Source organism: Cricetulus griseus, chromosome 5 (genome assembly GCF_003668045.3).
Source record: "Cricetulus griseus strain 17A/GY chromosome 5, alternate assembly CriGri-PICRH-1.0, whole genome shotgun sequence".
In the NCBI taxonomy this organism is placed as follows: domain Eukaryota; kingdom Metazoa; phylum Chordata; class Mammalia; order Rodentia; family Cricetidae; genus Cricetulus; species Cricetulus griseus.
This window is the reverse complement of record NC_048598.1, coordinates 37,825,529-37,841,826: the sequence shown is the minus strand read 5'-3', so window position 1 is coordinate 37,841,826 and position 16,298 is coordinate 37,825,529. Positions and strand designations below refer to the sequence as shown.

The following is a 16,298-nucleotide window of genomic DNA, read 5'->3' as shown; positions in this document are numbered from 1 at the left end:
CAACAAACAAAAGTGACTCATCAGAAGTATAGCTAACTCCACGAAGTATATCTTAGTATATCTGTTCCCAAATTCCAGGCATTCATAGCAGATAGCCATCAAAACCTGAATGTCAGACTTAGAGTATCTCAGGTAATCTGGTCTATTTTATAACCTTCCAAATCTTATCATTTACCTTTGTCCCATTTCAACAAAATGCAGCTTTATCTTTCCAATTTCTTTCCCTAAAGGCTTGGCCATTTCCTTCCTGTTGTTCTGTCTCCTATACCAAACACCGATTCATTGACACTGCCTTCAAAAACACACAAAATTTGAGCACTTCTTTTCCTCATTTCCCTCATTTTGGGTCTTCCCATCCCCAATTCCCTTCTAGATGATTGCCAATACCTCCTAACTGTTCTCCTGTTTCCTCCCCAGCTCACTTAATGCCTTTAAAAATTAAAAATATTTTTTAGATTTATTTGTTATTTATTTACTGTGTCTGCATGTGTGTCTGTGCACCAACTGTATGCCTGGTGCCTGCAGAGGCCAGAAGATGGCATTGGATCTCCTGGAACTAGAGTTATAGGTGGTTGTGTGTTATGATAAAGCTCGAGGGGAACCTTGGTGGATTCCAGGGCACCTGGGGGTGACAGAGGCGGAGGACAAACATGCCAGGCAGACAGAGCTTAAGTGAGAAGTTGTATTAGAAAGGGAAGAGGGGGGAGGAAAGAGAAGAGAGGTAAAGAGACACAGAGACAGAGAAAGGACAGAAGAGAAGAGGGAGACAGGAAAAGTACTGTCTGCCCCAAGGGAACAGCAGGAAAGAGAGTGTAAGTGGGCAGCGGTCTTTCTTTTAAGGGGGTCCTAAGTACCTGTGTGCAGTCTACTTAGCCATGGAATCCTGGACTGACCAGGGTACTGCCTGAGTGCAATCTGCCAGGCAGGCCAACATAATGCCTGAATCCTTACATTGTGGATGCTGGGAACCAAACCTGGTCCTCTGTAATAATAGTGCTCCAAACCACTGACCCATATCTATAGCTGCTAACAGCACATTTTAAACACAGCACTCACAATGATTTTATTTAAATTTTGGTCTGGTTAAACCATTTTATGGCTCAAAATCTCTCATCTCTACAGTCTCCTTTTCTGCTTGATTTCTCATTCTACACATTAGTAGCATCTAATCACACACACACACACACACACACACACACACACACACACACACACACACACACACCAAATACCAAAAAGCAAGGATAGAAGAATCAGGGAAGGCACCACTCCTTGTGTGCAGTGCTCACAGCGTGTCCTTCACCTGGCACATTGGCTCAACAGATTCTGTATTCTTAAGAGGTAGTGCCTATCTGACTTCCTGCATAGAACTGCCCCAGTCCTAAGAGCTGTGCATTCCTCTACTGGAGGGAAGCCCGAGTCTCTCTTACAACACACCACAGCCCCCTCTTCTTTGGGAATTATGTGCTATTTGTGCACATACTATTGTCTTTCCTGAACATGGGATTCTTGAGAGCTGAGACTGTCTTCTTCATCAGGCGCTATCTGCATCACGTGGTAGGGGCATTGGATCAAGTTTCTTGGTTGAAACAGATGTCTGGCTCTTGTTTGCTGAATGCGGCACACAGAGGCATTGCAAAAGGTGGAATCTAGTATTCTGGTACCACAGCCCCTTGTTTTCAGCTTAGATGGATGAGATCTGAGGGTTTGCTGTCATCAAAAGCAAACGCTGGTCGATTGCCAGAGGGCATCTACCCCATCCTGGCTTCTGCTTCAAAGGTCCCCCAAGTCCCAGCCGCAGCGCTCTTGATCTTTCTTTGTTTGCTCATTAAAGTTAATTTGGGACATGAAAAGACCCAGGACTGAATATTTCATTAAGGCCGGGTCTTCTTAATTCAGGAACTGCAGACAAAACAGGTGGAAATAGGGCAAAAGTTGCACACAAGGCCAGTCACTTTAGCCCTCTGTTCAAAGGCTGCATCTTTAGGGATGCTAAGGACAAGGACACTGAGGAGCACACTTGTGTCTTCACAGAGACACTATCAGTTTTCAAGGAGCCTCATACTGTCCTTCTTGGGGAACTTCTGTGAAAATGGTTGTGTCCAGAGCATCCTGGCCTTGGTCAAATTATGCTGAATGTTGCTATCAGCCACCATTTCTGGAATTCTTACTATGTGCCAAGGGTTTTGCTGAGTTTTTTGTTTGTTTGTTTTTCAGAGTTTCTGTGATAGAATTGGAATTCCAGCATACGGTCAGACTCTAAGAGTATACATAACTCACTGCCATGCTCCATTGCTTCTTAGGGTGTCTTTCTTAGTGACAGGAAAGACACTAACTAGTGATGGCTGTATTCTGTGGTGTTGTTCTGAGGTGACATAACCTTTTATTTAATTTCATTGTTTAAAATCATTTTCAAATTGTAGGTGTGTGAAAGCAAAAGAGAGAAGAAATGAGAAAGAGATGGGGAGAGAGTGACAGAGAGGAGGAGGAGGGGGAAGGAACAGGGGGAGAGAGAGGAAGAGAGAGGCAGGGGAGAGAGAGAATGGGAATGTCAAGAGTCCTGATTTATCACTCTCCAACTTATTTCCTAGAAGCAGTGTCTCTCACTGAATCTGGAGCTAGGCTGTTAGCCAACAAGCCAAAGATCTTGTCTCCCTTTCCCTAACTCCAAAGTGTCCTTGCTTTTTCACAGGTGGGCTGGGTATTTGGACTCACATTTGCATGACAAGTGCTTATGTCTGCTGAACTGTTTCTGAATTCCTAAAACTACATGTATTTGAGGAACGAAAGAACAGAGACTGACATACAAATTACTGGTGCTCTGAGAAGCCAAGGATAGCTCTGCCTATGTGACATGTCATATAAACTTGAGTGACATAAAGCTTTACACAGATGAGAAGTGATGAACATGCAAATGTAATACATGTAACTAGTCTAAACTTACTGTACTTTCTTTCAGTGTGTGTGTGTGTGTGTGTGTGTGTGTGTGTGTGTGTGTGTGCAACTCTGGCTGTCCTGGAACTGCTATGTAGATCAGGTCAGGCCGGCCTTAAAAACTCAGAGGCTGGCCTGTCCCTGCCTCCCATTGTTGCCATTAAAGGAATGAACTACCAGGCCCTACCTGGTTTCCACCTGGTTTTTAAAGGAAGAATTAGGGCTTAAAATTCAACAGTAAAGTGGGGCGGTGGTGGTGCACGCCTTTAATCCCAGCACTAGGGAGGCAGAGGCAGGCAGATCTCTGTGAGTTCAAGGCCAGCCTGGTCTTCAAAGAGAGTTCCAGGACAGCCTCCAAAACCTACAGAGAAACTCTGTCTCAAAAAACAAAAACAAAAAAACAAAAAAGAAAATCAACAGTAAATCTAAATGCACCAATAATCATGATAAACTTAAGTATCTTAAATTCTGCCAAAGTAACACACTTGTTTAGAACAAGGTGAAATTCTCTAAGTCAAAATACATAGTATTTGTGAGACATATGCTTAAAATAATGGTACACACACAAAAAAGTAGAAATGTAAGCCTTTTTTGAAAAATAAAAATATCGCTGTAATAATACTATAAGTCAAAAGAAAATGCAATGTAAGGACATTAACAATAAAGAGTAGCAAAGACATTGTCATTTTCTCTTATGTTCATTCACCAGGAAGATATAACAATTATTAACCTTAATAAGTTGACAGTCTGGTATGATATCTAACTACATATGCATATATATGCAGAAAATAAAAAATGATAAAAATATAAATGGAGGGAATAACCCAGAGCCATAGTCAAAGAGCTTAAACCCAGACTTAAATATATCAGGTTAAAGTAGAAATGAATATAGATGATATGACCATTGCTCGAGGAACAGATATAATGAAAAGCAATATGTATATCTCAAAAAAAAACAAAGAAATAACATCAATATAAAAAGAATTGAAAAACAGATGATGCAATTTATTTCGAAATTAGAAGATATTTTCATAGGATCTTTCACTGCCTCAGTGGGTAAAGTTACTTGCTACCAAGTCTGACCATCTGAGTCTGATCCCTGGGCCTCACATTGTGAGAGGAGAACCAAGTCCCTCAAGATGTCCTTTGACGTCCAAGTATGATCTGTAGCATGTGCATGCATGCATGTGCACACATGCTTGTGTAGCTCGTACACACACACATACACACACACACACACACAGAGAGAGAGAGAGAGAGAGAGAGAGAGAGAGAAACACAGGCACGCACACATACACACACACTAAAAACTGTAATGAAAAGATATTCTTCTAGATAGTTTTGGGGTTAAAGAGAGAATATAAACAGAAATGGAAAAACTACCTCTCCCAAAAGAAAGATAATAACTCCACATATCAAAACCTGCATGCCTACAGAATGGCTCCTCTAACTGTACAGAGATGTATATACTTTGGGTCTGATTAATTTTGCTGTGTATTTTTTTGTTTGTTTGTTTGTTAGCAAGCTCTTTTTTCCCAAAGCATAGTATTTTTTTTTTTATTGGTTATTTGGGAGTTTCATACAATGCATCTTGATCATGCTCACTTCCCATTCCTCCCTGGGCCATACTCCCATCCTTTTGCTCCCCCTCAAAAAAAAAAAAAAAAAAAAAAAAAAAAAAAAAAAAAAAACCCTTCTTAGTCTGATTTCATGGTTTTACTTTTACGTGTTTGGTTTTCTTCTTAGGAGTTTTAGCCTAGTTTTACCTAATCCATACATATTTAATAGCAAAGAAACCATCAACTGTTGAAAAAGAAGTTTCTTCTTTCCTGTTGATGGAACAACCCAGAGAAACAAGTTCAGCTCAGCTGTTTGTAATTAAACCTTATCTGTAAAGGTTAGGCTCCCTTCTAAGCCTGACCTGAGACTCCAGTCTTCCAGGAATCATGGGTTTCAGCATGCACCCTTTCTTTACAGCTCCCAAATACAGAAGCATCCTGCTTGCTGTAAATACATCCTAAGATAAGTCTTTATTCTGTTAGTCACCAGTCAATCACCAGCATAAACATTGGCAACTGAATGTTTGCAAGCTCTTTATAAAAAATTAAAAAAAAAAAAACAAAAAAAAACAAGAATCAACCTGTCAGGGATCTGGTGTCAGAAGAAAAAGTACTACAAGTCCCTGTGATTGGGGTGAGTGTTGGGTAAGCAGCTTATGTCTTGTAGGTTCATTCTTCTGAACCTTCCCCCTCCTTAAACTACAGTGCCACTATCCAGCATTGTAGCTGCTAGACACAGGTGTTAAGAAGAAGTATTAAGATAAAATATAATATAAAACTCAATCCCTTAGTTATAATGGCTGCTTTTCACTTGTTCAATAACCATGATAGCTACAAGATTTGGAACAGTTATAAGTACTAGAAAAATTCCTATCACCACAGAAAATTTAATCTGACAAGAGTTACCAAGAAAGTTCTGACATGCCAGTTTCACTAAATGTAGATAGCTACTTCTTTTTTTTTTTTTTTAAATTGTTTGTTTGTTTTTCAGAGACAGGGTTCTTCTGTGTATCCTGGCTGTCCTAGAACTCACTTTGTAAACCAGGTTGATCTCAAACTCACAGAGATCTGCTTGCCTCTGCCTCCTGACTGCTGATCAAAGATGTGTGCTACCACTGCCTGGTGACGGCTAGTTTTTAACTGACCCACTCAACAGATCTTACATCATTCTTACATGTCTGAACTTATTAAATCAAGAGTTTCATGAAATAAAGCTCATGTTGATAACTGTGGTTCCAATTCCTTAGTTGCATTGTTCGCAGTCAAACATTTGTAGAAGTTGTTCGCATCCATGCTGTCCACACTGGCCAGCACTGACCAATGAGATCTAACCACTACTTTGATATATTGATTTCCTATCCTACTGCAGACCCGGCCTTGGACATCCTCTCCTGGGCCTTACTGGAACCCTATAGCTACAGACCTGGAGGTCATCAGAAGCTCCTGCCTCTGGGTTACTCCCTCCTGTGGTGTCACTCTCCCAGCGGCAGCTTCTGGGAGGGGGTTAGCTGGAGGAAGGCTTTCTCTCTCTGGCGGGAGAGGCTCTCAGACAGAAAGGACCTGGGGGAATAGGGCAGTCAAAGTTCTAATCTCATCTGTTCTCCCCTTCCATGTATCATCTTAGGCTCCTCTTTCTTTTCCCATCAGCACCTTTGACTTTATGTTAGAGCGGCAGAGCCAAGCACTTAATCGGATCTGCTGTATATACCCCATATAACATGGCACCATTCTTTACCATATCTGCCCCACAACTACAAGAAGTGAGCAATTATTCTGACAGAGGCCTAAACTCATTTTCATCCTCTGCTCATCTTCTGAGTTGTATGTTTGGGAGGCTTTCACTTTGTCTCCTTGCTCTATGCACTGTCTTGGGCTGCATTTTTCCAGTGTGACTCTCTGCAATAATAAAGATGTTCTATGTCCGTGCTATGCTGTAGCATGGTGCTAACTTGAACATCTGTCACTAAAGTAACTGATTTTTATATCTATTTCACCTTTAAGTTAATTTAGAAAGTGTTATTTACTGGTGTGTGGAAGCGAGAGAGCAACTTCCAAGAGTTACTTCCTGCCTTTCTCCATGGCTTCTGGGGATGGAACACAGCACGTGCTCCGATCCACTGAGCCACCTCACCAGCTCTAAATAAATATTTTCGGTTAGTGCAGTGGGCTGGTTTCATTATGATATTTTTATACATAAGCACCATGATGCTTTGTTCTAATTCATCCCACTTCCTCATACATTTTATTTGATTTAATTAATTTTAATTAATTAATCTGGTAGACACAATTAGTGTCTACCCAGATTAGATAGCACAACTGCTGTGCATCAAAAAGCTGCACAGCACCCAAAGGTTTAGAAGCACTGTTGAGCCAGGCAGTGGTGGCGCACGCCTTTAATTCCAGCACTCGAGAGACAGAGGCAGGTGGATCTCTGTGAGTTCAAGACCAGCCTCGTCTACAAGAGCTAGTTCCAGGACAACCTCCAAAGCCACAGAGAAACCCTGTCTCGAGAAACCCCCCCCCCCAAAAAAAAAAAGAAAAAAGCACTGGGAGTCATTTCCTCTCTCAATCCTCAGTTCTCTCATTTGCAATTCAAGCAATGCATTCTAGGGGTAATTGTGATGTCACTATGTGCTAAAAGTTAAATGTCTCAGTTTTTTCTGAGAAGGTGATTATATGTGTCTTACTCAACTGCACGAGGGACTGTAGTAGCTAGTTTTATGTCAACTTGATACAAGCTAGAGTCATCAGAAAGGAGGGCGCCTTGATTGAGAAAATGCCTCTAAGATTCGGCTGTAGGCAAGGAGTAGGACATTTTTTTAATTAGTGATTTATGGGGGAATCACTTCCCCCATAATCAAGAGTTAGCAATGGTTCATTGTGGGTGGGGCCACTCCTGGACTGGTGGTCCTGGGTTCTATAAGAAAACAGGCTATGGTGGTGCATGCCTTTAAACCTAGCACTTGGGAGGCATTGGCAGGTGGATCTCTGTGATTTTGAGGCCAGCCTGGTCTACAAAGGACAGACTCCAAAGCTACACAGAGAAACCCTGTCTCGGTGGGGGTGGGGGCGGGGAGAAAACAGGCTCAGCAAGCCATGAGGAGAAAAGCAGTAAGAAGTATTTCCCCAGGTCTCTGCATCAGCTCCTGCCTCCAGGATCTTCCCTGTTTGAGTTCCTGTCCTGACTTCCTTCAATGATGAATTATGATGTGGAAGTATAAGCCAAATAAACCCTTTCCTCTCCAAGTTGCTCTGGTTGTGGTGTTTCATTATAGCAACAGTAACCGTAATTAAGACAAAGATCTTGTCCAGAATTTCATCTTTAGGGTCACTCCTGAAGCCACTACTACTGTATGGTCCCCTGATCCAGAATCCCATGTCCCAGTGAGGTAAAAGCATTAAATACATTAACTAAAGAACCATTTAAGATATGCTGGCACTCAAGAGTTAGCAATGGTGAAGAGCTATTAACTACATCTATCTGATGTTCAGGGAAATGGGCAGCTTGAGCTATGGGAGCCAGCCTCCTGTTGGAGCTATGGCCTTCTGTAACGATACAACCAACCTACCCTGAGGGGCTCCAGGGGCAGATTGCTCACCAGAGTCCTGCCAGTCCTCTCATTAGCAAACCAAAGCAGAAGCACAGGGTGAAGGTCTCCACTGTTGTCCCTAAGTACCAACAGATAGGGTGGAGAGGGTTCTAGAATAGTAAGCAAGATAGCCCTCATGCTTTTGTTTAAATTAAGAAAAATCTAGGCTTAGAATCCTCATCAAAATACCACCTGTGTGTCCCTAGCTAAGCCTTGGCCACACAACCAGTCTTCTTCCCATTGGAACAATCTCCTAGCGAAACAAAATGGGTTATAAACACTAATGAAGATAAGGATGATAACGATGGCAAGCCAAGCCACCAAAGACAGACAGACTGAAAGATGACTACAGCTCCCTCAGTAATTGTCACTGCCCTCTGGCAGCTATTCTAACCGTGCATCTCTCCCATGAATATCTCTGGCCAGTGAAATACTCTCCAAACATGTTCAAGACTGTGCTCACAACATTCTTTATTGCCTTCATTTTCTTGCTTGTTTTGTTTTTGTTTTTTTCCCATGCTAGCCTAAACCTCACTGTATAGTTCAACTTGTCCTCAGACTTACGGCAATCCTGCTGCCTCAGCCTCTCAAGTGCTGGGATTAGACACATGAGCCACCACACCTGGCTCACTGGTCTCTAATTCTAAGGGTCATTGTTAATGTACATTTAGGAAGTGTATGTGTATATTACACTTTTAAGCTCCTTGAGGACTGTGTCGCCACAGTTAACAAACTCATTTGAAATGAATTCTGAGGAACTTTCCCCCTATCTTATCACCTGATGGAGTCAGACAAATGACATCGGCTATGCCTGGGGTACTCGGAAATACAGGGGGCCCCCAGATGAGAAAGGTAGGTCTGAGAGGAGTGGAGGACTTTCCATGGGTTTCTGTAGTCAGGCTACTTTCCCTCTTAAAGTATCTTTCCACCTATTCTGCATCCTCAGATTTTGGAGCTGTCTGGCCATTCTGCTAATCATTCACCATGTTTGGCTTCCTCCTCAGCTTCTGTGGGTAGTGTCTGATTTGGGATGAGTGATTCCTATCTTCAAAGTCCTAAGATCAGAATGCTCATGTTTTAATGAACAGCACACATCCTTGATGTTAAGCCAGCATGCAGGACTAGATTTCACAAACGGAACATTATGTAGGCTCACTTGTTCTGTATCCATGCTGCTGTCAACTTGAACTTCAGGTGTCCTGGGGAACGTTCTGTTCTCCTCCACTGATACCTGATGCCCCCATCTCAGTTTCCAGGAAATTAGGAGATAAAAATGGTGGCCAGGAGGTGGATGATATTTGCTTGTGCCCCCACATTCATTGTGTCCCCAGACCCTACAGGCCCAGGGCACAAGAAGTGCCATTGCTAATGGGAAGACACTGTCCCAAGTAGAAATGGGACACACAGAAGCATGTCTGTTCATGGAAAACACTTGGTGGAACCGCAGACTCGGGTACAAGGAACCACATTTAGCCACAGTAGCTCAGGATTTCCCAGAGCAAAGGTGGCTACCTGGAAACTTTCCTCTCTGGTCCCCTCTGTAATCATATCCATAGCTTCCCTTTGCATCTCTTCTGTCTGAGCATTCACCCTTTGGAGCTTTTTGGCTATTATAATCTTAAGGTTTTCCTAATATCTTTTGATTGGCTAAAAAAGAAAACTTATGGGGGGTGGTAAACACTCCATTTTATTCTCTCTCTGTCTCTGTCTCTGTCTCTGTCTCTCTCTCTATATATATGTGTATATATATATATATATATATATATATATATATTTCTTTTCTTTTTTAAGAATTACTTATTTATTATATATACAGTGCTTTGCCTGCATTGCATGTATGTCTGGCTGCATACGTGCAATGTATATATTACATGTATTAAAGGTGGTTGTGAGCCACCATGTAGTTGTTGGGAATTGAACTCAAGATCTTTGGAAGAGCAGCCAGTGCTCTTTACCTCTAAGCCATCTCTCCAGCTCTCTCTCTCTCTCTCTCTCTCTCTCTCTCTCTCTCTCTCTCTCTCTCTCTTAAGGACACTTAAGAACACCTTCTTATATAGCTGGGCATGATGGTGTATGCCTTTAATTCCAGCACTCAGAGGGTAACGGCAGGTGAATCTCTGTGACCTGGTTTACCCAATGAATTCTAGGCTAGCCAGGACAATAAGTCCCTGTTACAAAACAAAACAAAAATTACTCTTTCTCACTTAGAGAACACAGATGTCAAAACCTTACCTTTCTACAGTAAAGAACAGAATCTTTAAAAAGATAAGAAAAAGAAGCAATCTACTAGTTAGGAGAAATTGGGACTGGGATCATGATCTTAATTCTAGTCATTTTTTTTTTTTTTAACTTCACAGCCCTTCCATGCTATAGCTGGATTCCTACAAAAGGCTAACACTGGTTATCATCAGCTATAATTTTGCAGATGATTATTATTTTTTTTCAAGACAGGGTTTCTCTGTGTAGCTTTGGAGCCTATCCTGGCACTTGCTCTGGAGTCCAGGCTGGCCTCGAACTCAGAGATCCTCCTGCCTCTGCCTCCCGAGTGCTGGGATAAAAGGCATGTGCCACCAACGCCCAGCTTAGATGCTTATTTTTTAATCACATTTTTGCTTGTGCACTTGTTCAGATTTTTCTAGAAGACTGTGTATCAGTTTTGCACTAGCTTTGATGATCTCACAGTTCTAGAAAAATGATAATTTCCACTCCTTAACAATCCCGACAAAAACTTTTATTCACATGTGTTCATCAGACTCTTCATTGCTTTCAGAAACACCTGAGATAAACAATTTAAAGGAACAACATTTTTGTTTTTTAGATCATGTTTTCAGAGGTTTCTGCCTAAGTTTGACTTGACAGAGGCAAGGTAGAGGATGTGTTAATGGGAATGGATGGTAGAAAAATTTGTTCACCTCACACCTCTGAAAGCAAAGAGGAAAACAGGAAGGGAGCAGAGATAAGACAGTCACTGAAGCCGGGAGTTGGTGGCACATGCCTTTAATCCCAGCACTCAGGAGGCAGAGGCAGGCAGATCTCTGTGAGTTCGAGGCCAGCCTGGACTCCAGAGCAAGTGCCAGGATAGGCTCCAAAGCTACACAGAGAAACTCTGTATGGAAAAACCATCCAACCAAACAAACAAACAAAAAAGACAGCCACTGAAATATCAGCCCCTGGGACCCACTTCCTTCAATGTGGCTCCACCCTACCCAACAACTCTATTCACATTTTTTAAATTCATCAGAGAACTAAATCATTGATTAGGTCAGAGTTCTCATGACCTAATTGTTACTGAAAATGTCATCACATGGATGGTGAGATGGCTCAGCAGGTAAAGGTAATGGCACTAAGTCTGACTACCCAAGTTTAATCCTTAGGACCCACATGGAAGGAGAAAACAGGCTCCCTCAAGCTGTCCTCTGACCTCCACATACATGCCATGACACTTATGTGTCCACACACAGACACACATGTACACACTCACTCACTAACTACTAAATATTAGAAATGTTACCACAAACATACCTATGGATACACTTCACTGATTTCCTAAGCATCTCTCAGTTTGATTTAACTGACAATCAAGATTAACCATCACATCATATATAACCCAAAATATGAGCTTCTGTTACCATCCTCAAAAACATTATTGTTAATAATAATGATGATGATGATGATGATGATGATGATGATGATGACGATAATTTGATGCAGAGTCCTAGTTTGGCTTGAACTTACTTACAGAGATCCACTGCTTCTGCCTCCCAAATGTTGGGAGTAAATGTGTGCAGCACCATGCTGAGCTTAACATTTAACTCTTAAGTAAGATGAGATACTCTGTATAAAGATAAAAGAAAGGAAAGTGTCGTGGAATGTGAGGGAGGGTTGTATGGCTGAGACCAGATAGTAATATATATATATCACTCGTATTCACATTCTATAGGCAGGGACTCAGGTGTGAGTATACTTCCAACTGCAAAAGGGAGGGGATGTGGTCAGTAGGTATACAAAAGAAGAAGAGAAATCCTGGGGGTCTGCAGGATGGCCAACTAGATGAAGACACTTGCTGCCAACCCTATCTGAGTTTAAACTCTGGAACTGATGTGGTGGAAGAAGACTGCAAGTAACCCTCTAACCACCACATCAAATCATAGCAGGCATGGACAGCCCCAATACATTTTTTTAAATTAAGGGGCTAGAGAGATGGCTCAGTGGTTAAAAGCTCTTGCTGCCCTTCTAGAGGACCCAAGTATGGTTCCCGGCATCCACGTCAGGTGGTTCACAACCATCTATAAGTCCAGCTCCAGGAAATCCAATGCCTCTGGGTTCTGTGAGCACCTACACTCTGTACATACTCACATTCAGAAGACACACATGCCTACACATAATCTAAAAGCATAAAAATAATTTTCTTTAAGAAAGGAAAGAAATCCTGTAGCTTGCTCGCCAGCCTACACCACACTTGAGTAGAAAAAGATAGAAAAGAATTTCCAAAATACGTTACAATGAGAGAGGTAAGTTCCTCTGTAGAGCAATCTGAAACTCTGAAACGGTATTTTCACACTCAGATCTAATTTCACTGGTGAAAAGGATGGCCCAGATTTCTCTGACATAACCATTTCATCTTACCTATGAGGGTCTGCTCCAATGTTCTTAGTGGATGCCTAAGTCTGAGAGGACAGAGTTAAGCCTTATGCACACTAAAGCCTTGTGTACAGAGATGCTGTGTAGAATGCTATCTTATTCAGCCCTAGAAGAAGGAGCGTCTGCCACCTTTAACAACACAGATGAACCCAGAAGGCCCTGGGTTAAGTCAAATCATTAAGACAAAAGCAAATGCTGAATTGTCTCATTTATGTGGGATCTTAGGTAGTGCACACCTTTAATCCCAGCACTAGGGAGGCAGAGGCAGGCAGATCTCTGTGAGTTCGAGACCAGCCTGGTCTACAAGAACTAGTTCCGGGACAGCCTCCAAAGCCACAGAGAAACCTTGTCTCAAACCACTGCCCAAAAGTTAAATTTACAGGAGCAGAGAACAAATGGCAGTTGCCAGAGACAGTGGGAAGAGTTCAGAAACAGGGAGACGTTGGAAGAGCTATAGACTTCAGTAGTGGGGGATGGAGAAGTTCTAGAGCTGTAATGTACAGCATACTGATTATAGCTCATAATACTGTATCATGCATTTGAAGTTTGCTGAGCATAGACTTAAGTGGTCTAGCCACAAACACATGTGACTATGAAAGATGATGGACAGGTTAATTATTTTGACTATTTTGACTATAGTAAACATGCCATAAGATCTATGTACATCAAAACAACAGACTATACACCTTAATTTACACACACATATACACACACATGGTGGTTCATGCCTGTCCCTTCAGTACATAGAAGGTAGATGCAGTGAGTGGGAACAAGATTTTGAGGCTAGCCTGAGACTCTACCTCAAGAACAAAACAAGACAAGAAGTATGGAATACCCTCAGCTTGGTTGAAATCCCATGTATGCAGCTAGCTGACATCTAGTGCCCAGGGCTCTTTCTGCCCTTGTGTATTACACACATAACAATAATTGTTAAAGGGAGAATAAAGTTGAGATGATAACTCTCATTAAAATACAAGCAACTGGCTGGATTTACATGTCACAAGATATCTGTATCTGCATTTTAGTAAGACTTTCTGCCATAGTGCTCCAAAACTCATCTCAGAGCTGGCTTGTCAGCCCATCTATTATCCAGCTAAGAACCACTGAAGGGCAGGGGAGCTTCTTTCCAGCTGGCCCTTAGGCATCCTATTGTGAAAGAATAAAGATGCCAAGTAGGAGCTTTACACATGTAAGCACAAACCCAGATGTTTTCTCGCTGTGGCAGTGCACAGCTATAATCCCAGTACTGGAGAAACTAAGACAGGAAAATCATGAGTTAGAGGCTAGTCTGGGCTACATAACAAGGCCTACATCAAACCTCGAAACTCAAATATTTGCCTTCAGTGTATGAGCCAATAAACGGGATGCATGGACTTGTGAGTTAGCCAGTCCTTTCCTAGATACTCTCTGTGATTAGGCACCACCTAGCTCTAGGAACTAGATGGGCTCAGGAGAAATCAAGCCATGAGAGAGGGGACAGGGTTGAGCAGAGGCTCTTGCAGGGCCCCAAAGCAGAGCTGGTGAGAGCACACAATCAAACAGGCTCGTGCACTCTCCGAGACATTCACACCCCCTCCTTTGGCAGCAGTCAGTCAATTCACTGTGTACTGGAAGGGAATGAGACAATGAGACGCCCCTCACCCAAGGTGTAGGGCTCCTGTCCAGAACTTTCCATTCTGTGGGAGAGAGAAGTGGGCAGAAGGAGACGATAAAAATAGGTAGACACTATGTCTGTGCGTACAACCAAAACTTGATGAGCTCATGAGCGAGAGGAAGGCCGAGAAATCTCAAGTTCTCTTCTTTACTTTTTATACAAATAGACCTATCATTTCATGGGGAATGAAAGGTTCGGTGGCCATTTCTTTCCAGGGTTATACATTTTCTTTTATGGATTATATCAGGCAATAGTGGTCTCCAAGACCATGATAGCTAATGACTCTCCCGTTCATCTTTCAAACCTTCCCAAGAATCAAAAGAGATGTTCCAAGCTGTGGAAAATAGCTTTTGGAGGCTGGCTGAAGATAGTGACTGGCTCCCTCTTAACATTTTATGTGGTCTTCTGTCTGGATAATGGGATGGTACTGATCAACAAAGAGACACCACCAAGGTTTATGTACCCTCACAAGTGGCAGCATCTCACTGTGTTCATTTTCCTCATCCTTGATGGCTGTGTCGACGTCATGAGCAAGAATGTGCTGCGGCAGAGGTGTGTGGTTCTAGAAAGAGGTTCCATGGCCCTGGGCATCTACGTGCTCCTGCTGCTGCTGTTGTCACATGTTCAGGTCTCATCAAAGGTGGAGCTGCAGGTTCATTCTCTTCTCATCTTGGTGGTGTTCCTGCTGATGCTGGTGTTGACTGCAGAGCTGTGGGCTAATGGGTCCTTTTGCCTCCAGCTGATCAAGAACTTCCTGTTTCTGATGATGGGCTCGTGGCTGATGCATTCAGGCTTTATTCTGTTTAGACCGATCTCTGGCTACCCATGGAAGGATGATGACATCATGTTTGTCACTACCTTCTTCTGCTGGCATGTGATGATCAATGCCTTATGCCTGTTGGGAGTCTATGGCTTCTCTTCCTTTTGGCACCGTTGTTACTGTCCCAGCTTGAGACTGATAGGGTCCAAGGAAGTACTGTATCTTGAGAGCTCATCAGGAACATTTTACGGGCTGCTGCCGGAGGCAGAGCAGCAGGACAAGGATGACCAGGCTCTTCTCCTTTCAGAGAGCTCTTCCTGTGGCAGAGCTTAGAATCCATACACTACTCCATCTTCCTCCTGTGGACTCTCATGGGCACTTGTAAAGCACTCTTTGTTCCTCACTAAAGGTAATGGCCCTGGAGGATGCTCATGAGTCCCAACTATTATGCCTATCATTGACTCTCTAACCATTGAGGAGGGGAAAGGATAACCTGGAAAAGTGACATAGCCCAGATTATGCTGGTCAGGAGAAGTGAGAAGGCAAAGTGGACTAAGAGCGTTGAGAAGAGTGGGCTACAAGCACTACCCGTAGTGGGAAGATCTGGCAGGACACATGTGAAAAGAGGAGCTGACGTCAGTAGGGATGCCACCTCTAAAATGCTTCTCTAAGTTCTGGCCAAGGACTTTCCACAAATGGAAATGGAAGTGGTGGGTGCCCCTGTTGGCCAGTTAAAGTGGAACTGTGTGGAATATCTATCTATCTATCTATCTATCTATCTATCTATCTATCTATCTACTGTTTGGATGGAATGATAAGAATCCCATGCATGTTCAATTTCATGTGGGTGGATAGCATCATTTTAAATACAAATAAAGTAAGAATTAATACTTAAATATCTCATTTTTTAAAGTTTACATGAACCAAATTCTCATGAACCCCTACCATATTTTTTATCTTTAACTTCTAATCCAGGCAAAGCAAAATGTTAAGTGACACATTACTACCAGCTCCACTAGAACTCACTAAAATATAATTTACTATATCTTACACTTGAATCTTTCCCAAACAACCAAACCTGCAGCTGAGTCACATTTACACCACAGTTACCCTATACCTAGCATCAGCTTCCCCTATACTGCTATTACCAAGATGAACCC

At 42.4% G+C, this 16,298-nt stretch overlaps 1 protein-coding gene across 1 annotated transcript; it reads left to right on the top strand.

The window, feature by feature from the left end:
• The first annotated feature begins 14,556 nt into the window (after positions 1-14,556).
• LOC100763587 (transmembrane epididymal protein 1A) lies at positions 14,557-15,471 on the top strand. Its single transcript, XM_027418101.1, has one exon. It carries the CDS (start codon positions 14,557-14,559, stop codon positions 15,469-15,471), a length of 915 nt encoding a protein of 304 aa, XP_027273902.1.
• The last annotated feature ends 827 nt before the right edge of the window (positions 15,472-16,298 follow it).